This window comes from Lathamus discolor, chromosome Z, assembly GCF_037157495.1.
Source record: "Lathamus discolor isolate bLatDis1 chromosome Z, bLatDis1.hap1, whole genome shotgun sequence".
NCBI classification, from domain to species: domain Eukaryota; kingdom Metazoa; phylum Chordata; class Aves; order Psittaciformes; family Psittacidae; genus Lathamus; species Lathamus discolor.
This window is the reverse complement of record NC_088909.1, coordinates 76913574-76941325: the sequence shown is the minus strand read 5'-3', so window position 1 is coordinate 76941325 and position 27752 is coordinate 76913574. Positions and strand designations below refer to the sequence as shown.

At 40.4% G+C, this 27752-nt stretch overlaps 1 protein-coding gene across 1 annotated transcript in view; it reads right to left on the bottom strand.

Annotated features, from left to right (window-relative positions):
• Positions 1 to 6598: 6598 nt before the first annotated feature.
• BNC2 (basonuclin zinc finger protein 2) overlaps positions 6599 to 27752 on the bottom strand; it is a 360624-nt gene continuing 339470 nt past the window's right edge. Inside the window, exon 6 of the mRNA XM_065661210.1 lies at positions 6599 to 6704. Within this exon, the coding sequence (XP_065517282.1) occupies positions 6689 to 6704 (16 nt within the window). The 3' untranslated portion in view covers positions 6599 to 6688. The remainder of the gene's footprint in view (positions 6705 to 27752) is intronic.

Below are 27752 nucleotides of genomic sequence, written 5' to 3'. Positions count from 1 at the left end.
CATTACTGGGGCTTCATGGAAATTCTGTGTTTTCAGTGTTTGAGTGAGAGGATTAGAATTTCTTGGGGCACAGACTCAGTATGGTCATAGTAGCCAGGACTTTGAGGAGATAGAACAGTACTAGACATCTTTCAGCTAAGATGGATGGCTTCATCCACAAGAACTGCAGGATTTAGAGGCAAGTATCTTTCCTTGCAGCTATCCTTACTTTCCTGGTGAGTGTGAGTAAAGATATTAATACTTAAATGGACTTGTTAGCCTGTTAAATTTAAGACATATCCCTATCATAGGATTATAGAATAGTTAGGGTTGGAAAGAACTGCGAGATCATCTAGTTCTATCAGCTACATCAATTGCTCAGCAATAGAGAAAATTATATTTATCTCTGGCATACAAATAGCCATTGTCCCAGTTGATAGTCATACCTGAACTGAACACAGCTTCACTGCTCTGCTTATAATTTATCTGTATGAACTGCCATCTTCTTTAAATTTGCTGAACAATCTGAATAGCAAAATAGTATATGTACAATGGGAAAATTATCAGCAGTGGTCTGGGTCTCAGAGTAGCAAAGGGACCATAAAACGAGCTCAACAAGCCAGCTGAGAATTTCCCTGGAGAATTTTCCCAGCTCTTGGCATAGGGGACATCTCAAGGATATGGCCAGGAGGTGGGGAGGAGAGGGGTGTGCACTGTGGCATAATCCTTGGGGGCTATTGTTTGTTAAAGCAGCCCCAAGGTTGCCCTTAATTGTGTTGTGGGCTGAACTGGCTCCTAACCAGATGCTGGGGTGTGAGAACTACAAATATCGCAGAGGCAATTTTCTTTCTTCCACCTCCCAGCTGCAGAAAACTTGGTTTAGCCTGGATGCAGAAGTGAGCCTCCTGGCTTACTGGAGCTAAGATTCTGTGCTGTGACATGTCACTGGGCCTTAACTCAGCCCAGGGACAGCTATCATCAAAACAAGCTGGATATCTTGCTTATTTCTGTAACACGCTCCTCTCAAAAAGTGAGCATGTGTGCACATACACACTCAAATCTAATGTGAGTGTTCGCATGTGAGCAAAATGGAAATGGACAGTAGGAGAAATAAGACAGCAAGAGATTCTGTAGTTGAGGATCCTACTCATTGATTATGAAGAAGAAACAGCTATCTTACTGCACACAAAGAAAGAAATTATATCAGACCCAGTGTTTTCCCTTCTCTTCCCCTTGCCAGTGTTTTATGCCTTCTCCTTTTCCTACTTTTTTGGAGAGGTACCCACGACATCAATTTTGAGAAATTAATTTTTTCACAGGTTTTACATTCTGCAAGGTTCTTGTTAAGAAAATGACCAACACCAGACTTTTGTATATATTTGTGAGATATTTAAAAAAGCTTCATCTTCCCAGTAGCAAGTTCACTCCCCATCCTTTTATCTTTATGGAGATGTACTTTAAAAACAATTCCACCTAGCAGAAAGCCTCTCAGTGTGTTTTGCAGCATAGACAGATACTCGTTGGCCTTCAACAATGGCCTTATGAATATCACAGACAGAAAATGCAGTTAGTACTGCATAATTATCCACAAAATTTATCAGTCAGAAAAGAATGATTGCTCAGTTTTCTAAGTTGTTCTATGTCCTGTAGCAGTGGCCAGCTTGCCATGGAAATCATCTGTATCAAGCAGTCACATCTTAGCTCAACCAAGAGTTGGAGACAACAAAGTTGACCTTGACAAAAGCAGACTTTAGGTACCAGATAGTATATGCAAACAGCACTAAGCACACTAGTCTGTAAATGACAGTGCTGTGGGCAATTACATCACAGAACCATGTTAGAGAGCCATCACTCAAAATTGCCTGACTTAACACAGATTAGTGCAGAATGTTAATACTTTAAGTGCTTTTACTGAAAAAGACTTCCTTATGAGGAAAAAAAAAATACACAGGGACTGTTTTGATCTACTAAATTGTTCTGACCACTTCAGGCAATCCTGCTGAGGTTTCTCTAACAGCAAGTGCCCCATAAACTCCCACCTACCTCTACTTCATACCCCGCACTCAACAGATGCCCTGCTGCTCATGCTATGCCAGAGCACAGAGCTGGAGAAAGATTATGAAACAGGGAAACTATCCAGCAACAAAATTGCTTTTCTTTTTTTTCCGTCTTAAAGAGGTAAATTAAAAGTCAAGCCCATCTGACAATGAGAAATGGAATTCAAAGCAAAAATAGAACCCCACATTTTGTCAGATATCCAAGGTGTTTTTTTCTGGTGAGAGGTTTTTTCATAAGAGCTATAACCCCTTTTGGTGGAGTTACATCACCATTTGATCTAAACCCCCACAGTAAGACTACATCTGCTACTAAGCTGTGTTGTAAATGTCTTTAATTTTTATATTTCATCTGAAGGGAGTTGTTAAAGTGGGTTTACAGGGTGATGGCTCTTTGAATAAAAGACATCAGGACTGAAGCAAAGCTCTGCATGACACTTAATTTTCACTCTAATAAGACCTCCTAAAACATTACAAGATTTTGTTTTTCCCTGAACTTGCTTTCCCTTCCTTGCATGATTATTCTTTTTTATTATTCCTCCCTCCTTTTTTTTTAAGGACACATTTGAGGAGCATGGTTTTATTTTTGCCCAGATGACACCACTTCTCTTTTCACCCTAAGCCAGATGTGCTCCTCTCTCAGAGAAAAAGAAATCTCTCTGAAGTCTTTTTTCAAAGCCATTGCTTTTCGTTGGTAATTTTTTTATTTCTTTTTTTTTTACTTTTTTTATTTTTTTTTAACCGCTTTTCTCAACTCTCTCGGGCCTTTAGTTTGACTTTTGTCTGTGAGGGTGGGAAAGGATCCTCCAATATGTTTGTGCTCAAGTTTTAAGTCCCTTTGGATATGTTTTCCAATACATGAAAAAGTTCTGTGCTGGCTGAGCATAACTAAGTGTGGGATATTTCTTGATCACCTGGAGGGGTCATTATAGAGCAAACATGAAGTATTATCTTTCCTAGTCCCAAGTGCTTTTATTGACTCATTTTGCCATGAATAGCAGACAAGAAAGAAAATGTGGAGTCCAGGCTTTTGGCATGGCAACTTAGATCTGAGAGTATTTCCACATAGCCATCAAACCTGGCTGGTTTGTTTTACATTTGAGGGTCTTGGTTTTGTTTAGGGTTAAAACCCTGAATTATGGATTTTGGACCTCAGTCATCCGGCAAAAAAATGCAAGAAAAGAAAAATTTTCCACATTAGAGAAAATAAAAGGAAGGAATAATATCAATACTTAAAATATAATAATTAGAACATAGAAAACCAAGAAGTTCATCAGCAGTGTGATATTGCTCTGGAGAGCAATGTTGTCAAAATGCAGGGAGATTCTGCAGCAGTTAGAATGAAGGGTATTATGTGTTTGCATCTCTTTGGAGATGTGGGTTTGAAAAGATTTCAAGTATGTAAGAACAGCATGGGTCATGTTCACCAGGCAGGCCTGAACCCGGGGTTTGGTGTTGTAATTCAACCTGGGGCTTCTGGATTATGGGACACACAGAATTTACCAGCTAGATGAGATGAGAAGTATTTTTCTTTCTTTTAAACCAAGAAATGGTAATGAGGTTCCTGAAGGAATATTATTATTATTCCAACAGTAAGGTATTGAAAGCAAGCGCTCAAAAGTCAGTAAATTCCATAAACAGATTTTCCCCCCAAGATTAATACAACCATATTGTGTATTTATTTTTGATTTGCAATTTCATTGTGAAATGTACATTTTAATGGATTATATTTGTCATTAGTGCATACCATAAACACAACAGTAATCATCAGATTCATAGCTAGCACTCATGCAGAGCTGTACATAATCACAGTTCTCTACAAACATACTTGCCTCATGCTTAGAGTTCAAGTGGTAATTCCTAAATAAAGAACAGTGGAGATCAGACATGTGTAACACTCAGAACCATCTGTTCTCCTGTGTGAATAGAGACAAATGCCTGACTCCCAACTCCAAAGTACTTCTTGTCTGGACTATTTTCCTATTTGCCAGTATATTCATACTTTCATTAAAATCAGCAAGAGTACCTGAAGCCCAGTGTGTGCACTGGTTCCGTAAAAATGCCGGGGCTTGATGCCCATTTCTCAGCAAATGGAGTCTGTAAAGATACAATATTAATTTGATTTCTAGCATAGATATAATCTAATTTGAGCTATTCTCTTTCATGCTGTCCTGTTAATATGTTTGGATATATACCATTCCCTGCTTCAGAAAACTTCTGAAAACCCACCTTTCTGTGAGGCATGCCAGGTGCTGGACTACTCCCCGCTCTGTGGGTGTTCTTCCTCAAATTATTTTGTTTGTATTAAGTCGTGCCTTCAGGGCCTTGCATTCCTTGCACACCCAACATTTACTGAAGTTGATGGAGATACAAAAGACAGGCCTTAGGCTTGTGTTAGTATCTACTGAGCTTTCTCCTAATTCTGCCTTTGGTGTGGGCTCTGCTGTCCTAAATCCTGAGGACTGGGGACTTAGCACAATCTTTTCAGTGTGAGGTGCAGCCTCTCTTCCTGGGGACTTAGCAGAATCTTTTCAGTGTGAGATGTAGCCTCTCTTCCTGAGTTCAGCACCCTTTCTCCCCTCCTTCTCTTTTTCTCAAAGGGTTGTGGGAAGCATCTGTGTAAGTATGATGTTGCATGTGCTGCAGTCATGGACACCTCTGCTTCCTGAATTCAGCAGGCGTTCATGCTTTGTCTCTCAAACTCTCACTTAGACATTGCTATCCAAGACACTGAAAATCTCTCATTACTTCCACTTACCACCCTCTGAAAAAAAATCACTGCTTCAATGTTTGCGGTATGTGTATTATATTATAGTCTTAGTGATTCTTTCATATCTATCTTATTAAAAACAGACTTAGCAAAGTTAATTAGGGGTAATTTGCATTCAAGCTATTCATTATTTACTTAGCTTTGAACTGCAAACTGTAGGAATGCCATTTGTTCATTAAAATTCCCAATCTTTGCCCACTTTCCCTTTGATAGCATAGTGGTTAAAGAAAGTTGTGCTTAGTTGCTGACTAACCATTCTCTGCACACTGCAGAAATGGCTGCAGGCCAATATTTCAGCATTAGAAAGTAGTTAATATTGAATGCCATGAAGTTATATTTGTGTTCATTTACTTATTATGTTGGAAATCAGTTGTTCATTCTGAGCAGATTTCCCAGCACTACTCTCAGCCAAGCTCTGCAGACTCAAAAAACATGCGGTAACAATATTGAGAAGGTGAGGAGGTTTGAAACAGGGTGAAAAAGAGAAATTAAACAGATCTCTGAAAAAGACACTGCTGCAGTTCCCTGCCCTGGATAAGGCTTCTTTAATGATGGCAGTTACAACCCTTGTTAGTTCCTTTAAATAGCACAAGGGAAAAAAATAATCTGCTTTTTATTATTAACCATAATCTCTGAACAATTACACATCTGTTAATTCCTTAGAAGCTCTTGCTATGTGCTGCTTACAGATATTTAAAGTTGAAAATAGGTGCAATGACAGTTGTCCTGCTGACAGGGAAGAAGAAAGACGTGTTACTCAGTGGGGACTGTCTCTCAAGTACCTCTTTGGTAACTTGGATATGGCCTGTCTAAGGTGCAAGAATGATAACTCCACAGCAAGAACCCGTATAGGCAAGACAAGAAATAACTGGCTAGAAAAGTAACCTCAACAGAGGGCTGCATTGCTGGCCATATCTTGGTGTGCTGAGGGGACTGGGGCAAATCATCTAGAACAAGTTTGGACAGTTATTGCCTGCTCAGGGATTGTTATTTGACAATGCCTCTGATTTTCCTTTTCCAATGCAACCTAAAAACGTTGATATTTTCTAACACTCCCACCCCCTTCCCTCCATTTCTTGAACTAATGAGCAAATAAAGAAAGAAAATTAAAGAATAAAAAATGTAAGCAGTGATAGGGTGAAATCAATAAACTGTGGATTGCTAGCACTGAGTGTGCCTGAGTGATCTTCTGCATATTGCATGTTGAGTTAACTTGCAAGAGAAATATGTTCCCTCTTATTGTCCTGTGTCTCATTGTGGAAAGGAAGCAGGGATTGCAAATTAAAATACCCTTGATTTAGGTTCTGAAGCGAGTGCCCAAGAGTTCTTCCTCTAATGCCACATGCTCGAAATTGAACTGTCTGCAACATTACAATATAATGAGAATATTTTATTGTTTTCAGTCTGTGATTCTTCTTGTCCTGTTCCCCCACCCCCACAAAAAGTCCACTAAAGAAGCTCTTATGAGTAGCACCAACAAAAGATGCTACTCTATATTAGCACAAGACTCCATTGTTTCAGACTCACTGCTACAGGGCAGAAGGTGAAAGGTACATGAATAGTAATCTATGGAATACCATACAGCCTCCTGTAAGAACAATGAAGATTTCCTGAGCTGAAATATGGTATACTGAGGATTATTTAATGGGGCTAAGAGGAACTCAGCTAGAAGTGCACAACTAATGACAGTGAACTATATTTATTGATGTATTTTCATTACACGAGCTTTGCACAAATAATAAGTCTCTGCATCACCAGTCCATGGAATGTACTACTCCTAAGAATGGTTCTTTTTCTTCCATCATAAAACATTTTGCTTGGGCTGAGGCCGGTGAGTAGCTATTTTCCCAAATCATGGAACAAGAGAGGAAGGGTGAAGGTCTCATCAGTTCCAAAGGAACCTGTAAGAAAAGTTAGAGCAAAAATGAAAAATAAAAAATGCTTGACAGATTATTAATTTTACATGCAGGCAGTCAATTCAGGGGGAGTATGACTACTGTGGTGACAGTGGAGCTAAGTTTGGGATACAGTAGTCCCAAAACTGAAAGATAATAAGGAAGTTCAAGCAACAGAAAAAAACTCACAGGAACAGAATATTGAGTATTTATATACGGTTGTAGTTCTTACTCTAGCAAATACCAGTCAGCTTCTACAGAGCTAGAAATGCTGTCCTCTTCTTCTGAAGTCTGGGTACGACAGAGCAGAAAGTGAGGAATATCACAGACTTTGGTGTAATTACTCAGATGGGAACCCATGTTTACACCTCCCTTGTTAGGATCTGCCAAACCAAATTAGTAAGTTGGGTTTTACCACTTACAGCTGATGGAATTGTATGTTGCAGATTGCATATATGGTGCCTTTTTAGTCATCAGCACGCTTGTAGTAAGGGTGGGTAAAGCCCTTCCCAAATCTTTGTTCGTGAAGTCAACCCATCACATCACATCATATGGTGCTGATAATGAGTTGTGAAATAGGCAGTATTTTTTTCCTGCTTTGTCAGAGAAAGTTCTGCTTAAAGAAAGGAAGCTCATTCACACTCTGCATGTCAGACTGTTTTCCTGTTTTCTCGGCGAATAGTGCCTACTTACTCTTTACTTGTAAGCTCTCTCGTGTCAAAAAACACCAGTTTGTCACAAAGGGGAACTGCAAAGAGCAGCTGAAGAAATTAAAGAATCTGTGTGCTGGATTTACTTACTTTTGCATAATAATAAGCTACTTTTTAATCTCTTGAGCTTCTAAAGGAAGTACTCTGGAGGGTCAGAAGAGAATAATTTAATTACCTCAGAGATTCACAAGAAATTAGGCTTCAGTGATGCCTAGAATTGGTTAAATTAATAAGGAATATGCTTCAGTCAGAATGTTTGACAGTTATACAGTGAAAATCTGGTGCTAGTGCATTTCCATTGGTTTCAGTAAGGTCAAGATTTAGCTCATAGTAGCTGTAAACACAAGATGATTACTGAATGGGTTGATTCGGGCAACTGTTAAGTCTCCTAGTAAGGGACAGAAACAGGACATCTTTCTGAATGCTGCAGACTTGATTTTTCTGAGATCAATTCCATCTACCAATGTGTATGTGGCTACAACCCTAAAATAGTCAAATGGAAACAATATAAAATATTAAATATAGTAGCATTTGAGTGAGGTGTTTTTTGTTGTGTTTTTTTTTTTTTGGTTGGTTTTTTTTTAGTTGGTTGGGTATTTTTCTGTTAGTTTCAAGGTTTAAAAATGATTTTCTATGTCTTGGGAAATCTCATGTTCAAAAGGAAGGCTATGGCAATATACAAAAGAAAAGGCCATGTGAGAGCATGAGAAAGAGCCAAATTCTGATCTCAAAGCACAGAACAAACCCACTGTTATGAAATGAGTTTTGTCTGGATTTACACCAACATAATTTGGTCCAGAATGTAACCGTTTGTTTTGTCATAGGCCTAAACCCAGTTCACTTTGTTTTAACACCTTGTTTTGGCTGCAATTTTACACACACGCACTCACACACATGCACAAACACTCTCTTCAATAGCCTTTCAGTCATGCCACAGAGCTATATGGTCTCTCCTGGATAAGCTGTGTTAAATTAAAATTAAACATCACCAAGCTTTGTGCTCAGCCTCCCAGTGTGAATGCTCTGCTGCGGGTGTGCAGGGGGTTAATATCACAAATGTTCCACAGGAGGTTAGTGGGATTCAGTTTCAGCTAACATTTATTTTGCCAGCTCCTGTTCACTTTCATCTCTGCTTATGAACACTATTATCTTGTTTGTAATAATATATATAGATCACTGCAGCTGCGCTCTGCAAAATTCATCCATTTTTTGAACTTTGCAAAAAAAAAAAAAAAATTCTGCAAGTCTTTTATCACATTACTGAGCCCTGTGAATTCACCCACCTTCCCACTCTGGTCTCTTATACAAATTGTAAGCAGGCATGGGTTTGCAAACCTTTCATTGAGAATGGACTATGTAACCTCACACCCAGTGTGGTTTTGTCCTTTCACTCAAGACTAATTGTGACCTATTGTTTTTTAAAGAGGGCTAAGTTACTTAATCTTCTTTGCTTTTTGTCCACTACTATTGTTAATTTTCTACTACAGGTATTACCTTTGGCACATGTATGACATGCAGCAGGTCAGTATACTGTGCCTGAACTCTTCCGTAACCTGCTTAGCAGATTGCCAGTAATAGTATTAATATCTAACTGTTATATAGCACTTTTTCTATCTCACAGATATACAGCTTCCTGTCCTGGCATCATTGGTGCTAATTATTGGTGGACACTGAGGGGGCTATTAGCTTTTCCATAGATATGATGTAAACAAAGTAATATTTGTACTTTAAAATCCAGTCAGCCTAAAGGAGGAGACAGGTCTTTTTTAAAAACCTGTGCAGTATAGATACCTTGAAAAGCGGATGGAAGACAGGACTAGACTTGAATTTACACTAATATTTCCAGCAGAAAATCCTCTTGCTGTATGTTTTCTATGGTCTGATCCTATGGCTTTACTCTAGAAAGGCACACAAAGCAAACGCTTGGCTGTAAGTTCTTAATGTTTACCTATCTTCCTATTACTATAGTACAGCTTACAATGGATCTATTATTCCAGAAATTGAATGGTGTGATACAATAATTGACTTCCTTACTAGTTTCCCAGTCTTCTTCCTCTTAAAGAATCAGAAGTCATTGAATGACTAGGTCATAGCTCTATTCTGCTTTTCTCATTTTTAGACAGAAAAAGACAGACTAACTTTCAAAGCCTCTACCCTAGGCTTTCAAGAAGGCAGAGCATAAAAGAAAGAATAGAAAAGGAAACAAAAAGGAAATGAAATGGAGATTTAAGTAGTTTAGGCCTTGTACTCAGCAGTCCACAAGATCAAACTTACTCCTCTCCATGCAGCAGCTGGTATCAATGCTCTTGCATTGTTCAAACAAGTTCTAGCATTTAGTGAGCTGGGATGCTGCCTTCTACCATGCTTCTGTACAGGTCGCCTCTCTGGTTACAGCTGAAGTGTGCCTCCCAGAGCAGCTTTGCATTACTTTGACAAATCCAGACAGCACCTGTTCTTGAGGCTTAACAAAAGGTAGTAAAGGGAAGGAGAGAGTAACCTCCCTCAGGCCTCTGCTGCTATCACTCTCTCTTTATATTTCATTTAGAGCAAAACGTGAACAAAGAAAGAGTGTTAGACATGCACACTGTAATGAAAATCCATGACTCGACCGCGCATTCATAATTATTTTATAAATAAATGGCTTCTGGAGAGCCACATCTGTCTCTTCCCACAGAGTGTATGTCTTTCATTAATGTATTACAGGCCGAATGAAGCAGCCTGAGTGCTTTGCTTGCATCTTCCTCTTCCTCTCCATCATTGTCCATGGATAGGTTTTTGTGGTTCGGAGAGAGCTGCAAGCCCCACACGTCTCTGCAGGACTGATGGCTCGTCAATAACATTAGCCAGCATTATGGGCCTCATCGGTGTAGAACAGAATCAATATGGCCAAGTAAAAAGTCTAATCAGTTGACATGACCATCTTCAGCAGGGCTTACGTTACAAGAAATGAGTTTTTTTAAAGAATCAGCATCAGCGCTGCTTATTCACCCCACACCAAGAAGCCTTGAAGAAGATTTATTGCTTCTTGTTTTCTTAGTGCAGGATAAGCTGGTAAAAGCGAAATGATCATTCAGGTTAAAAGAATAATAAAGACCAGACTCTACAGACAGTGCCCACATTTTCCTAAGAAGCTGCAAAGAGCTCTGCAGTGTGGAAGGGAAGCTGTCTGTGCTAAGAAATAGGAATCATTTAAGCACCTGAATATGGGGATTCATGCCCTTTGTCTTATTAGGTTGCATTCTGTTTTCTCACTCTCTTTTTTCCTACTGAAGGGACAGATTCAGGTCTCACTTCTACTTGTACAAATTGAAGTTACTTGTCTGAAAATAGTGCTGTTCCAGATTTCTGTCAGCATAAGTGAAAGCAGACTTTAGCAGTCGTGCCCATGGCAATGTACACATCTTAAAACAAGTTTCTCGCTGATGCATAGCTTTATCTATGTGGTAATTAAGGAGCTGTTTTACGGTCATCTTCCTATCCCTTGCTCCTCACCCATCTACATGCAGTTTCACCCACAACACAAGAGCAACAGGGTGCAGCTATCAGATATTTCACTTTTATGAACTCTGCTGATCATCTGTTCTCATTTGTCCAGTCATCTGAGGGAAGCCCTGTTCAATCATGTGAGGGTAAAGCATTAGTGAAATCGTTAGTGCAGCATGAGCAGGCTAATAGGCCCATGCCTCAGCCATTTTTTTGCAGGCAACATACCATCTACATAGATACTTCAGCAGTGGTATTTCCTAGGCAGGTAAAAGAAAATGATTACATCTTGGTGGCAAGCAGCTTGTTTGTGAATGGGAAAATGGAAATGTGAACTATTTTCATCCCACTTTGTTAGAATGAAATAGCTGGGAAGTGCTCATTAAAAAAAATAATCTTGAAACAGGTTAAGTGCTTATCCAAATTAACAACAGAATTGGAGGACATTAAAGAGCCTAATCCCCAATGGGGCTTTGCATACTAGACACCAGAAGAGGAACAGGAATTTTGACTCACGCTTTTCTCCCATTGCCAGGAAAGACTTGATTCTTACAGACTAGATTGCGGCACTTATACATGAGCTATGACAAATCTGGTGATCTCCTACTGAGCAGTGGTAGGCCTTCACTCTAAGTATAGGATTACCAGGTCTCTCAGTACTGTCACAGGCAGTGGGCAGTCACCTTGCCAAATTTAATCTCATTTTCTCCCCCTCGGGCACATACAGGGATGCATATGCTTCCTACAGATTTCGTTAAGTGGGAGGAATTGTTCCGGCTTTTTAATATTAGAATAATAACTCTGGGCTTCAGTCAAAATGGAGGCCTGTAGCAGTGTGCACAGGCAAGTTCTCCATCACTGAGAATCAGTGTTAAGCTCACATCAGTACTGAACTTGTTCCTTAGTGGCACAGTTCACCTTCAAGTTTCCAGTAACACTGTCTGCCAAAAATGAGGCCCAACAAAAAAAAACACAAACAAAACAAAGGGGCTGGGGAAGGGAATTGTCCAGTGTCTGTGTGTTTTGTGATTGTCTTTTTTTGTGGCTGCATGAAGAAAATCAAGGGATTTTTTGTTTTGTTTTCCTTCTTATAAATCTAGATTCTGAACAGAAAGTTAGCGTGTTTTTTTTCTATGGGAATCCTGCTGCAGAATATTAATAGTGTGTAACATTAATTTATATGCTCTATTAAAGCAAAAAGAAGAGTTTGTTTCTATTAAGATTCCAGCATTTATAGTGATACAAGGGAATATTCTACTCTCAGAGTCCCAGGATCTTGTTATATAACATGCTCATTTGTGTTAACGAAAACTTTATGTCTTCAAATTCACGAGGACTGAAAAGTTTCAAGAAGCGCACAGGCTCTGTATAAATAAGCAGCACACAGCAAACATATCCTTCTAAAAGGATTATCGCTTTTTTTGTGACTGTTTTTGTCCCTTGGATTTCCCAGCTTGCCCTCTAAACTACACTGAAGGTAAATCTGTATAATACTTCACAGTTGCCCTTACTGGGACCTGACACTGAGTTTTCTGGATGTGCTTTCCTGGTACAAAGCACCTTGTCAAGTTTCCTGCTCTGGATCCAGTGAACACAGCTGATGAGCTGACTTACTAAAAGGTGTGAGGAAAGGATGTTCACTCCATTACTTTCTGAACTACTGGATACGCATGGTGAAGCTGCAGAGCCGGTCAGTCCCTCTGAGCTCCCTCCCATGCATTCGTGCTGCACGCTAATGTTTAATAACGCATTGCTCTGAGGGTGGTCACCATCAGATTTTTAACATTTTTTAAATGTTTTTAATTGATGGCATCCTTTGCTCAATCTGTGTTACCACAGTGTTTCCCCAGCACTGCAGACCAAACTTGGGCCTTGCTGGCACTGAGCACACCAGCAAAGCTCCCAAGAGTTTAAAGCTCAGGATCTGCCTGAGGTGATGGGAACAGCGTCACAACCAAGACCTGCCTGCACCTTGCCTGCTTCAAAATGAAAGGGCAGCATCATGCTTCCTGAGGAGCCCACTGAGCCCTGAGAGCTGGATGGAGGGTAAAACTCATGGGGCTGAGTAGATGAGACGGCATAAGATGGTGGAGATCAGAGGCAGGTGGACTGCAGGGGGATCTGAGGTGTTAGATTCCTGCATCCCTCCATACTGCACACCCTTGCCTGAGTTCCTGCTAAATGGGGGCAAAGCTGTGACCACAAACAGCTGAGAGAGAGACATCTGGGCCAGAGGCAGGGCCAAAGGAGGGTTAAGCTGCTGTAGCAGAACTGGATTAGGAAAAGCAACCTTCCTTTTTAAGGTAGAGGATGCAACTGCTGTTGCTGTTGGTTCAGCAGGGCCAAGCCTCAGCAATGTCATATATAGAGCATGTACCCATCACCTTCCCATCATTAAAAGAATAAGCTATTTTCTCAAGGAGTTCAGGTAAAAGCTGCAAATGCATGTCTTTTGCTCACTACCTCTCTGAATCAAAAGATATTTTGCAAGCAGCCTGTTTGAGAAAACTGCTGGTGTTTGGACTAGAAGAATACAATTAAAAGATGCAGTAAAAATTGACAAATCTCGGTATAGGGAGCTGAAAATACATTACAATCCCAATCAAAATATAAATAAAAACCCCAAATTAAATAAATCTTGCACAATTATAGATTAAAATACATTTGGCTTTAATGACTTAGCGTACAGGCCTTGACTCCTGAAAGGGTTGCTGAGACCACATGGCTGGCACAGAGATGTGTGTAATAATAAGCAAGTTGCCTGCTGCTGCAATACCATATAAGGATGATGAGAGAATAGGGACCAGCATTTTGCTGGGTTTCTGGTTACTAGTTAGCCCTCCTTCATGGGCCCTACTCTCTCTGCAAAGCTTTTGAGGTATAGCTTCAGTAACAGCAAGCAATGTCAATAATGGACTCAATAATGAGTGGAAAAGAAACCGAACGTAATAACAACAAAACCTCTGGGGGAACATTAGCAGCAATTGCTGTCATCCAGTGTTGGGAAAATGCTGGTCTTTCCTGATGGCAGCCTCTCATACAGTGCCTGCAACAGGATGCTGGGCTTGTGGAGCTGGGCTTGTGGAAACCCCTGAAAGGGTCAGGCTTGCTGGACAGCAATGTGCTCCTCCACCACAGCTCAGCAGAACAGGATTTCGGTAGCATGCAGTCAGATGGCATAACACACATTTCCTTACGAAACTAGACTAGAAAGAAAACAGCAGTCTACTTTTTCAGGCTTTCCTGTTCTCTGCTTCTCTTACTTTCGAAGTTGCAGTATCTTAAAATAATCTTTACACTACATCTAGGAATTTATGTGTTATGCTTTCTTTGAACAGTGTTTGGTTTTGGTTTTGTTGGGGATTTTTTTTTTTTTAAAGCCTCCTGATTTAAAATACAACATATGAGCACCTTTCTCACCCCCCCCCCCACCCCCCCCCCCCCCCCTTCAGCAACTGTTTTCTGGAAGAGCTGAAGCTGATTATATTGGGATTGTGATTACTTAATGGCTTGACTTAAACTATTTCACAGGTCAGCACTGTTTTCTGTGTTACTTTGAATTAAGAAGTTTTCTCATCTTCTGTTTTACAGAAAAGCCCTTTCCAAAAGCAAAAGTTCAATGTGTCCAGAAATTCCTCCTTGAAAACTTGCCTTAACATGACATATGACTGTATTTTGCAAGCTGTTTAGTTACTCGTTATTTTTGTTTTATTAGACGTATTTGACCCTTTGATCTTGGTGAATTAACACTTCTACTGATCCAGAGGCTGTGAGTCTAACCCTCACATTTGTTGACATTGTTTTCTTATGCCCTGGTATTTGTAATCATGCAAATTCTTGCTATAGCTTATTCATTTCTAAAACATTCTCAGAATTTATTCCCTGACAAATGCTTTGTGACTTAACAGCTTTCTCTGGCTTTTCTGTATGGCTTAGCTCTTGGAGCTTGCCATAAAGTAACACAAGGTTCACATGAATTTTGGCAATTTACTGTCTTTTAGAGATGTCTGCTTTAGGGTCTTAGACATGGCTGGAGGGTGCGGGAGGAAGGATCTGCAAAGCTTTTCCAGGGCTGTGGCCAGCTTAAGGAAAACACAAAGTTTCCAGGATATATCTTACTGGATTTGTAGAGAAACTTGAAATATGGCACATCCCTTGACCTGAATTCTTGTAAGTCAATATGCAGTGTATATATACCAAAATGAAATTCTCCAGTTGCAGTTTACATTTCATTCATGTAGCATATAACACTGGAATCAGTGGACACTGACTGCTGTAGTATGTCAAAGGTTTGACCTTTGCTTTTTTGACCTTAATTACAAGGCCCGGTCTAGGATGCAGAGTCCAGTTTCCAACCAGCTTCCAGGCATGTCAAACTCTGATTAGAGCCTTCCTTCACCAGGCTGGGTTGAGTACACCTCAGTCAAAATGGAGCTCTGTGAGTGTAAAGTTATGTGAATAGACGCCAGAGGCCATGGGAACAGGACGGAAAATTTTACACAGCAACTGTAATGTTTTACAACTTGTAAAATAACCCAGAAGCTAGGAAATAGTTTTCTGAAATTCAAATTTCAAATTTTGTCTTTTCTCAAGGCTTAGAAGATATTCCAGACAACCAGCATATTTGATACCTCCCATCCCCTTTCTGAAATCATTGAGAAAGGTATATTATTATCCATCCCCCGTAAGAAGTGGCATGAGAATATTGGTCTGAAGTATATTCCAGTTCACAACACCTCCTGTGAAGCACTTAGGACAAAACTTCCAGAGGAGTACAGTCCTTGTGTAAGTCCTTTGCCTTAGGTATTTTAAATCTAAAATTTTACATAATTTTGTTCCTGCAAAATTCTTTATTTGAAGATGAACACAGACACAAAAGGAAAAGGAAAATTAGAATTGTAGGGCACAAAAATGTGAAGTTGTGATGGTGCTTTGAATTGTTAATGTCACTTGTACACAAAAGACTTGAAAGACTGAAGCTCTCTAAAAATCTGTAGGTAGCATAACAATTTCAAATCACTTCATACTACACATGCCCAGAGCTTTCATAGCCTCCACACTCAACTGCTTATAAACTTTTTCTTCTAACATTCCAATAACGTGAAGCCACTTTCAGCAACGTACAGTGTGTGTCATAATTATTGTAGCACTTCAGATTTCTCTGTGAGTCCTGGCATATGGGAAAGAATTCAAACTCTGTTACAGATGATCAAAATACATTTGAACAATCAAATGTTTTAACCAAGAGAACTTAAAGTGATCTCAAAATGTGTGATTAAAAAAGACAACGATAAGAGAGGCAGCTGCATAAAAGTATGATATTGGAGAGAAAGTATTTCATATAACAAGGATAGTTTTACTGGCCTGATAAATGGCTGGTAAGAAGCACAAATTACCATCAGATATGGTAAGAGAATAGATAATTTTTTAAGACATAACAGAATGAGTTTGTAAGGTGAACGCATTTACTGTGGTACAGATGGGAATACCAACAGGCCTTGAATTTATCCTTGTCTGCTTACTTGGTTAAACACTACTAGGCATAGATGAAATGAGATGGTAAGGAAGTCGAGCCCTTGCTTTTGCATCTACCTAGTTCTCATTTTGACTCTTCTACTGATATTAGAGGGCTGATACAGAATGTCTCTGCTCCAGCATTTGAACACGTTTCTCCTTTCTAGCATAAGATTATATAGAGATATTTGTTGTTGTTAACACACACAGCTCTTCTTTTTCTCTGCTGTTTACACTTTGCTCCATTGTCATATATTTATGCAGCACAATCATGTCACATTTCAGCTGTCAGTTACTTGGCTATGGAAACCAAACTCTCTTAAGCTACCATCATAAAAATGCCTATTTCCTTCTCTGCAAGTACGGGCAGCCTTTATTTGAACTTGTCTTGTCCATGGGCAATTGAACTATATGCAGTTCTTTAAACGAAGGCTGCATTGGATTTGAGGAAGTAGCACTGGTGCTGTCCAGACTCTTATGGAAATGAATAATCTGATAAATACTGGAATCACATTTGATCTTGAAAGCCTCTTTAATTCATCAGAAAGCATCTTAATGTTGTTGCTTGGTCCTACTTTATTTACCAAGTGAAAGAGAATTGTAGTTTTTCCTTTAATTTTGTGAAGTCTGAGTCAGCTTGACCACTAGCAAATCTTGCACTGTTCCTAAGACTTCTAAGACATGCATTTTGGGGTGGCAAATTTTGCTCTTCTTTATAAATTGCTTCTAGGCTTTTTTTTTCCCCTTACTGATAGCATCCATTTTTCCCCATACTGATAGCATGATAGAGGAGAGGCTGAGGGAGCTGGGTCTCTTTAGCTTGCAAAAGAGGAGACTGAGGGGTGACCTCATCAATGTTTACAAATATGTGAAGGGTAGGTGTCAGGATGATGGAGCTAGGCTTTTTTCAGTGATATCCAGTGATAGGACAAGGGGCAATGGGTGTAAACTGGAACATAGGAAGTTCCACGTTAACATCAGGAAGAACTTCTTTACTGTAAGAGTGACAGAGCACTGGAACAGGCTGCCCAGGGGGGTTGTGGAGTCTCCTACACTGGAGATATTCAAGGCCCGCCTGGACAAGTTCCTGTGTGATGTACTGTAGGTTACCCTGCTCTTGCAGGGGGGTTGGACTAGATGATCTTTTTAGGTCCCTTCCAACCCTTGGGATTCTGTGATTCTGTGATTCTGTGATCCCCTTTGACACGACCTTTCATACTGGTAAGTGATATTTTCCCTAGGTACTGCTACAGTGATTAGGAGTGGAGCTAAAAATGGGGATCTGCATCCCACATCAGCAGCACACTGCTCTGAAGAGCTTGTCATGAGAAAGCAATCCTAAGCAGTACAGGAAACTTTGAAAGGGTGATTTGACGACTACTATGTGGCAAAATGCTCAGAAAGATTGAAGCTTCTCAGCAAGCCAGCATCTGGGACTAGTGCTGCACTGGGATGCATTTGCAGTTCAATGGCATTACTTTCACAGTATATTTTCCTAACGTCTGTGTTGGCCATTGTGAAAAAACACTTCATCTTGGAAGGAGCTATCATAGGATCAGCAGCATATTGCTGCGAGAGTTGGATCTAGCTGAAACACCAGGCCAACAGAGAGGCTGTAATAGGATTTTATTCTTTTTTTTTTTTTGGCTAATGGCTGGAAGTTGTCACCTGAAAGCAGGGCTGTGCTGGACACTGGGGTCCTGCGTAAACCACAGCATACATGAAGCACCTCTACTGTGGCTCTGCCATGACAGACAGGACTGTAAGCAGCAATGCTTACTTGGTCTGATTGTCATTTTGTGTTCTTTACAGAGAGGCTTCAGCTAAAGGTCACGAGAGAGCCACTGTGTATTTTTTCTTCAAACAAAATCAATTGAAGGACCTAGAACACAATAAGTTATGTTGCAGGGCTGCACTTCCGTGTATTCCCATTGGAGACCTATCAATGTGAACTAGCACTGTTGGGAAATCTCTCCAGCTACCCCAGCTAATCAATATCTGTTCATTATACTGTCTCTGATGAATACGGGTAAGCAGGAGTCAGGTGACTTAAAAATAACTGCACCTCATGTAAGATCAATAAAGGGTGTGTTTTTTCCGCAGTATTACTTCAGGCAAACTAATGTACTTTTTATCCCCCTCTCTTCTTACCACCCCTTGCTCATTGCTGGTATATCAACATCACTGTAGGAGTGGCTTTATTAAATCAGTAGCACTTAATCTACTGTCATACTGTCAACTTGCAGGGGGTGAATAAGCAGACAGCAAGTTTTCAAGTGGCCCAGTGTGCTTCGACTGGCTCTTGCACAGGCAGTTAGCTCAGACCTGTGCCAAAAGCAGTCTTTCTGGGTGCTTGCTAGTATCTCTGCACTCAGTATGAAAGCCCTCTGCTAAAAGGTAAAAATATTTTAGGGGAATTCATGACAATTATAGATGTGTTATGACAGATGAAAAGATTATAATTATGCTTGGCTTCCATGTAGAACTACATTAACACATCTATGACATTTAATAACATGGGAGGATAACCACATGCCTCAACAAAAGTTGCTTGACTTTTTCTTTTGCTTCCTTCTTTTTCCCACCCACCAAAATTAAGAAGTTAATGTGCTTGACATTTTGGAAGAAACAAGGAAAAGTACAAAAAAAAAAAAAAAATGGAAAAGGAAAGGGGAAAAAAAGAAGACAAAAAAGACATCGAAAGGAAAGGGAAAGAATACGTAAGGTGAGAAAGACACAGGAAGGGAAGGAAGGGAGAGGAGGGGAGGGAAGGAGAGGGAAGGGAAGGGGTGGCATATAAATAAATGACATGAAGCTAACAACTGCAAGTCAGTAACAGATTAAAGGCATTTGGCTTCTTATTGGTCTGTTTATGTCAGACTGATGGAAACCAGGCAAACTGAATAAGGACTCTCTCAAGCCTTTAGTCAGTGGACCTGTGGCAGACATCCTGTATCTATATGCTTATGGCTCTCAGCATATAAACTGAATTAAATCGGGGAAGAAGCTGGATTAGAAGATGAAGTCCTGTTTTTAGAGCTAATGTTTTGTACAAAAACTGGCTTGAGGTCCTGCTGGGAGAGCTGCAAAAGAATAGACCTGGTGACAACTTAGCAAAGTACTAAATCCATTAGAATATGTATTATCTGCCAACCAGACAATCACTTTCCTCAGGCTTACAGTTCACAGTGCTTAGCAAATGCTAGTTAATTGTCCTTCACGTTCATTTCTTTCCCTAACCCCATGTCCACATTCAGCTGGTGATTCCATTTGCCTCCATTCTGCTGATAAGAAAATGTGAGGCAACAAAAAGCTTATTGACTCTTGCCAAACACTGAGTAGGCTGTTTCAAATCCAGCTAACTTGTTAGAGAAGGGCTTATTTGCAAGCACCTTGCAGCTCTTAACAAGCTGAGTTGTCTTTTGCTCTTCTATTGTAGAATGAATTAATATGAATCATATTCCAACACATTGACTCAGTTATGCTTGTAGTGTTGCCTTTCTGTCCCCATGAGCACGGTGCCATGAACAAAAATATCCCATTACGAGACAATTCTTGATTAGTTTGTTTTCTTTATTGGTAAGAAGTGCAGTATGTAGAAAATAACTAGCCCTGTAAGAGCTCAGACTGAACCAAAATCATTTACCCCATAAGAATCTCGCTTATATGTTGCCAGCTTCTACAGCTGTCCCTTTGAACTAAAATAAGATTTCTTAAAAAAGAAAGTATTCTGCCCTGCAAATGGGACTTCACAACATCCCCCCACACCGTACCCTCTTCTTGTCAGTATGCAGCACAAAGCAAATCACAAGAATTCAAAGGTGAATCCTCTGGTGGTTAGATGATTATGTTACCAAGCAAACATTGGTGGGGAGACACATTGGACAGTTTCAAAGCACAAGAATATTCTTATTCAGACACTGAGATGAATGGGCTGTGTGTCTCTGCTTTGGAAAGCAAAAGGGGGACTGACCTGTGCTAGGACACCAAGTTAGAGTTTGGTGTCCTTGAACCTTTCACTTCAGTTTCGTCATCTGTCAGACATACCCAAGCGTGAGCAATGTCCATCTTAAAAGGTTTTTGCAGACACTTAGGTGACTAACTTAGTGAGACTGTAGGACTCTAGAGATGTCAAACTAGTGATGACAGTTCTGAGGAAATGTGTACAAGTCAGAGAAAGAAATTATATCTCCCCCAAAAAGCTTTTATCTCTTCAATTTCTGGCAAATATGCAAATCTTTCAAACGCAGTATGCAGCTCTCAAAATACAAGAGGCCTTGTGCAGGCTTTGCAGGTGAAGCATCTTTCCATGACCATAAACCTTTCCATGAAAAGGTTTTTTCGAATCTGTAAAAAATGAAGAAATAAAAGACAAAGAGACAGAAATGTCAGTGACTGATAAATCTTTAATATAAAAATTGTACAAGAATTTTGATACAAATTACAAGAGGTATTTGGACAAAGTATGAGTAAAACTCCATTTATATCCCCAAAACCTTATGCATTTTATGCAAAAGACATACTGTAGGACAGTTACAGTACAGAAAAGACAAGAAAAGAAATGTCAAATTAAAAACAGGACTTTTAATTCCCTCAGACTACTAATGGAAATAACTTGTTTAGCGTACATACAGTTTTTATGAAGCTACCAATGTCACAATTATTAGATCAACATGATGCAGTTTTTCGTATCCCCTTGTACAGCTATATTCCATAGTGCATGCTTTGGTTCTGCAGGCAGGACAGCAGAGCATTCACATTTTGCTCACATTGAAAACAAACAGTGAAAATAAAAAGCCTCACCTATTCCAAACAGAGAAGGGCCTTTGTAAAACCGTCTGTCAGGCCCCGACTCCACGCTTTCCCATGCCTGGGCGCGGGTACCCCAGGACACATCTTGACAAAGTCCACTGGAACAAGCTTGGCTTTGTGAGCCAGCAGCGAGCTCGCCGTTCTCCACGCAGCAGCCCTCTCACTGCAGCTGGTACATCGCTGAGCATCACGGGGAGAAGTTGCATCCAGGCTGTGAGAGCCCTCCCATGCCCACTGAGAAAGGGATTTCCAGGCTTTTTGCCTCTGTGGCTGAGCTCACTGCCATGCCCCTCAGACTCCCAAAAACATGAAGGTTCAAATCCAGTTTATCTATCTCGGCTTACATATCTGCATGAACCCCCAGTCAGGTTCCCATCTTTCCAGTTCAGGAGAACTGAAACCAGCAGATGGCTACATAGGAAATCACCATGTTTTACCTTTTCCATCAAAACTGTGCCAGTGAGCAAGAGCCTTCAGCAAAACAAAAGATCTCTAAACCCCTGTGGCCACAGGTATAAGAACACTACAGTGAGATATTCATAGGTACAAACAGGTGGCAGTGAGCTGCTTGCAGTAAGTAAAAGTGTGTGGACCTTCATCCAGGGTAAATTTTGAATGCGTTCAGGGCCGAGACCAGCTTATTTGCACACCTGTTGCACATACACTGCACTGGAACACTTATTATAGACTGGAGGACAGGCAGGAGGCATGAACTGAGAACACAAATGCTGTGTTATTTGGGAAAGGAGCCCCACATGAGAACGGAACCAGAGTTTGCACAAGAAAAAGCAGCATGCTGAATTTCATATTTATAAATAGCTAAATGAGACACATACACAACAGTGGCCATTTTATTCATCTTGTCACTTTACAAATGGTGACCATTGTCACAGATGGAATGCATAAAACTTTCTGAAATGGCAAACATCAGGAGGATGTGTTACTTTTCTGAGTGAATTTTAATGAGAGACTTTCTCTGAATGAGAGGAGAAGGGGTGGGGATACGTGAACAAAATGGGAAAACTGAGAAAATCACTTCAGATTGTACAAGGGTTTGTTAAAAAAATATCTAGACATAGAAGTATGGTAGAAAAATAACAAAGAAATCAGCCTGAATTTGTACAGCTTAATTGATTCTTTTTACACAGTAGGTCATCGGGTAGACTAAGAAGAACATCCCTAGAATCACAATTTGAGTGGCTACTGTACCATTTCACAGTGGTGATGGAGAGAGCACCTTCTGTCCCTCCAATGCAGGAGGTGAGGAAGGACAGTGATGTGAACTGCATGTCAAAGTCTTGAGCTGGATGTGGTAATTGTGTAACATTACCCTACTCAGGCGCAGATGTGCACGCACGAGTGCCACTGGTGTCCCAGAACCACTGTTCACAGCCTCTTGCATTTTGTGACAGAAGTGGACAGCTTGTGATTAACTATTGATGCCATCCTAACTATGCATTATCCCGTGATCATTCTCAACCTTTTGTTTGACAATGGATGCCTTATGAAATCTTTATGCATCACTTAGCTAGTCTTGCTCTCTCTTTCTTCTCTTGGAATATAATTGCCCTGGATGTTTTTTTTTCTATTTTCCTGAAGTATTTTTCTCCAAAGGTTTGAAAGGAGCAGTGAATGAAATCTGTAGAACATCTGAATAAACCTCTGTACACATTAGACATCATGCTTCTCATGCTCTAAGCACATAAGAGGAAATACATATATATATAGGTAAGTTGATGGAAATCTTTTGCACATTTGTAACCTTTAAGTCTCTTTGTTCTAACATTGTGTCTGTTTCTCCCTCTCAGTCTGCCTCACACACACACTTGGACGCTCATGCACGCACACACACACACACACACGACTCAAAACGGTTTATTTGATCAGAAAGTCCTCGGTTTCCACAGCCAGCCTCAGAAATGGTATAGAAAAGCTTTTAGGCCTGCCCAAGCTCATCATTGCAGGTCAGCTAATCCAACTGCTCCCACCTCTGTCAGTGCCATGTGCACATGGGGTTGACAGGGGAGCAGAATTTGGGCTCAGCCTTTATGCTTCTGACACAAACAGGCCTCAGGAAATCGTCTGCTGATTTCACCCTTACAGCTTCTGATACACTTGTAAGGAAAATGAGGGAAAAGATCAGTGACCTTTGACTGGTGAAAAGCCTCAGCATATTTATAATGGGTACCATTACCTCTTTTGTAGCAAACATCAAATTACCACACAGCACTGGAAATAGTAGTGCCACCTGGAACCTACAACGACGAGCTGCAGCCCGCTAATGCCATGAATTGATCCAAGGATATGGAAAACAATGAACACCAAAATGGCTGTGTTTAGGTCTCACAGTCTTTGCCTTTTTTGCTGCTGCACTGGCTGCCAACACTGAGCAGCCCACAGTGCCCAGTTCTCACAGGCTCATATAGGATGTGGTGTATCATCTCAGCACAGGAATGCTGCTGACCCTGCCAGGAAAAGCGTGCTTCAGCTGCTCCTCTGCCTACTTGGATTCTCAACTGCTATTCAGCAGTGAGCGTAAAATAAAAAGGAAGGAGAGTGGCTGAAGCCAGGTACACTGGCCTTTGTGCACTTACAATTTCTTAAAACATGGTATTTGCTTCCAAGCGACTTCACTGTTGAACTCTCTCTTACCTGATGGCCTCATCTGAGAAGTGCTTCTGGAGCTTGTACTTTTGGCAGTGTTCTTGTAAACAAAGGGATAAATCAGAAAAAAAATTCCTCCTTGTGTGGAGGCAGCAGAGTGTGTCTCAGATATGTTTCACTAACACTTTTCAGAGGTTTGCACTGACCTTAGGAGGAGATGTTCCTGTCACTGCAGAAAGGATGCCTAGAATTGGCATCCATCACAGAAATCCGAGAGGATGGTATTGCCCTAAAGTTTGCGAAGGGATGGGCTAAACCAGAAAAAGACTGCATATTCTGTTTGCCATGGAGCCTACACAGCAAGCCCTGAAGCAAATTCACACAACTATTTCTAGCAGGCACAGTATGGCTTATGCCAATACAAGGCAATTAGTTGCTACATAAGCAGACACAAGTGCCATCACAGACAGTATTTCTCAGCTGATCTTTTGTTAAGAAGCCGTCTTGTTACTGTCTGTGTGATAGCTCGATAGAGCAGCCAGTGGCAGCCTTGGGCTTCCCAAAGACAAATCGAAGTGCTCCAGGTGGGACTTCCCTTCACTCACTGCAGATGTGTGTGTGCATGCGTGTGTGCATGTCAAGGTATGGGGAGGGAAAGCCTGGTTCTTATACTCAATTTCCCCTTCACAGGGGATAAATAGGCAATTACGCATCCTTTTATATTTGATGGCCAAGTGCTGAACTTGAAAGCACACTATTAGTTTGTGTCCCTTCAGGGCCAGTGCAATAAGTAGCCAGGAGAGCTGGAGCTAAGGAAGAGAGGGTGTTGTCTGCTGTTAGTGTGACAGTCTTGTCAGCAGCATTCACATTACTGGAAGGTAATAAAGTGACAAGTAAGTTATTAGAAAGATATGAGGTGAAATTGAACTGAAGCTTCTTTCTGCTCAGCTCAGGTTTTTTTTCCTGCTTTGTAATGGGCCACTATTTGTTACAAACCAAGCCTTGTCTTGAGATCTTATATAAAAAAAGAAATATTTATTCTTTGCAGGAAAGGTCACATGAATTTACAACATCACACTTTAAAGGAGAGGAATGGGAAAATAGTTTTATGACAACTACAACTGCTATTTAAAAAAAATACAGTGTCATCATAATGAACAATAATACTGGCAAAAGTCAAGAGGACTTGTCAAAAACATGTCCATTTTTTAACCCTTTGGTGGTCCAGAACTGTTTTCTTTTCAGTGCCAGTGCCAAACAACAGCAACATTATCGGCATACACATGATCAATATCTTGATCAAAAAATCAAAGCTGTCATTCAACATCATGAAAACCAGAGAAAACAAGCTACATAAGACTGGTTAACTACAGATCCAAGATAATACTACTTATGTAAAAAAGTTGCTGCTTCACTCTTGCAGGGCATTTTAAAGGCAGTGATAATGCTGCTTGGCAAGAAGAGACAGAAACCATGGGACTGGAACAGACATGTACTTGGGCAACCATGTGGGTGAAAGGTTCAGTCCATCATATGATGTTACACTGTTCGTAAAGTAGAAATGAGTATGGAAAAAAGTTCCTTTTATGTCCCTAGAAGAGGGGGAAAAAAGCCCAACTCATCATCTGTTGACAGCAGGATACACTGATGGTTATCTAGCAAAGTGGCACTACAGTCACTGTTTTGTTGAGTTACTATAGCAGCAAAGTAGCAAAGAAAAAATAATAATAAGAAACTGACATACACCAGCTGCTGTCATGTGTCTGTCACTCACCTTTTCCCCACAGAGAACTCCTGCTGCCTCCCTGCCCTCAGTACAGACACCTTTGTGTCTCTTTTGAAATAGAAAGAGTAATTTTGTTACCACAACCCAAAGAGAAAATTGACAAAAACATTCTGGGGACAGAAGAAGTAGTAATAGGTCTGTTCACATGACTGGCACAAAAAATTCAGAGCAGCATGTGCGCACTCCTAGATCGCTTTCTCTCCCTTATTCCTTCACTTGCCACTAATGATGCCATGAAATTCCTGCAGAATTAGAGTATAAATACATATCTGAAAAGATGTCATGTTTTCTGATGACAGCTGACATTCCTAACAACTGTGTGGAAAATGGGTCCAAAACAAGCACTTTGATTTTAAAATATAGTACACATTGAAGGAGAAATTTTTGAACTAAATCTCTGGTCTTGTAAATGGTTCCTATCTTTGGAACAGATCAGACCTTGAATCACTATGTTTCTGAGCTTTCCCCATACCCACACAGCTCTTTATCTTGTTGTTTAGGCACATTCTTACCCCATATACTTAGCCATGTTAGATCCTTAACTGTATTAACTGAAGACTAAAACTCAGGGAAAACTCAAGTGGATTCCAGTAGCCTCACTTCCTATTAGCTGCACTGCACCAGATCAAAAGAGGTGCTGGTCACCCGTGACAGCAAGTTTACTGTGTAGAACCTGACTACTTTTTTCCCTAAACTGTCCCTTTTTTTTTTTTTTTTTTGGCGGGGGGTGGGGGGGGTGGGGGGGGTGGGGGATAGTATAGGAAACACATACATAGGTGATGGAAAAGTTCTGAAACACGCAGACAAAGTAGACTTTCATTTACAGGAAGGAAGAAGGAAGGAAGAAGGAAGAAAGAAGGAAGAAGGAAGGAAGGAAAGAAAGAAGGAAGGAAGGAAGGGAGGGAGGGAGGGAGGGAGGGGTGTAAGTAAGTAGATACACTCACAGCAAACATGGTGCACAATTTCTGCTCTGTAAAGCATCTACAGATCCCTAAGAAACATACAAATTCTGTGAGCTCAGTCATGAAAAGCCTTTGAGAGATTTTTAAGTGTAGTGTTTATGTGCTAATAGGCTTTTTAATCTGTATCTTCCACATTTTGTCAAACTGAGTTGTGACTCAGTGACTGAGTGCTTATACTTTGTGTGGATGACTACAGTGTCACCATGGAGCCAGCTGCAGTTTAAGAGGCAAAGTTAAAATCTCAGTCATAATGAAATGTACCTGGTTGAGTTATAGCTCAGAAAAACTGACTAAATATTGTAAAGTGCGCAAAAATAGTTATGACTCAAATTAGCTCTGTACTAACACCAGCTAGTTAGTCCTCACAGGAGCACTCTTGTGGGGAAGATCATGTTAGTATTAGCTGTATTTTAGCAGACTGAAGCACAAATTGGTAAGTGATGTGATCTGTCCATGACTAAACAGTGAGAAGGGGCTACCGATGGTATTAAAACCCCTGGTTCCCTTTTTTGTACTTTGACTGTGCTGTTTTCCTTCAAAATTGTCTCATACAGCTTTTCAAAAATACCTAGTGATTAACCAGTATCACATGCTTTCCTGACCCACCCCCCTCCCCTCCAAAACTAAGAAAAATGCTTAGCAACCTCCAGAGAAGTAGTTCTGATCCCAAAGGAGGTTCAGTACGAAGAGTTATTTCCTAAATGCAGATAAAGACTTCTTGATATTTACAGAAAAATACAACTACATTGAATAAACAAAACAGTGAAACAAGGTGAAAAGACTGACCGTAAAAACTATAAGAAACAAACAAGAAGCAACAAAATCCATGTAAAATGAAAAATCGCTTCCTCAAAATTGGTCTAATTCTTGTAAAAAAGCTTTGACTGACAAGATTTGGAAACCGAAGAGATACCTGCAGGTTTGTGATGGCATAAGCAACTGCACAACATGTATCTTGTCATCACACAACTACAGCCATGCCATGTGCTGGACACATGAGATATTTGGTCATTATGCTTATTGCAGTCTGGGTCGCTACTAAAATCACCCAGAAATGCTACTTTCTGCTGGTAAAGCCAAACTTCTACAACACAGCCCTTTTAAGGATTTTTCAGATAACTTCAGGTGATACAAACTCCACCACAGGAACAATTCTGATATACACAGATTTTCATGGAGGTGC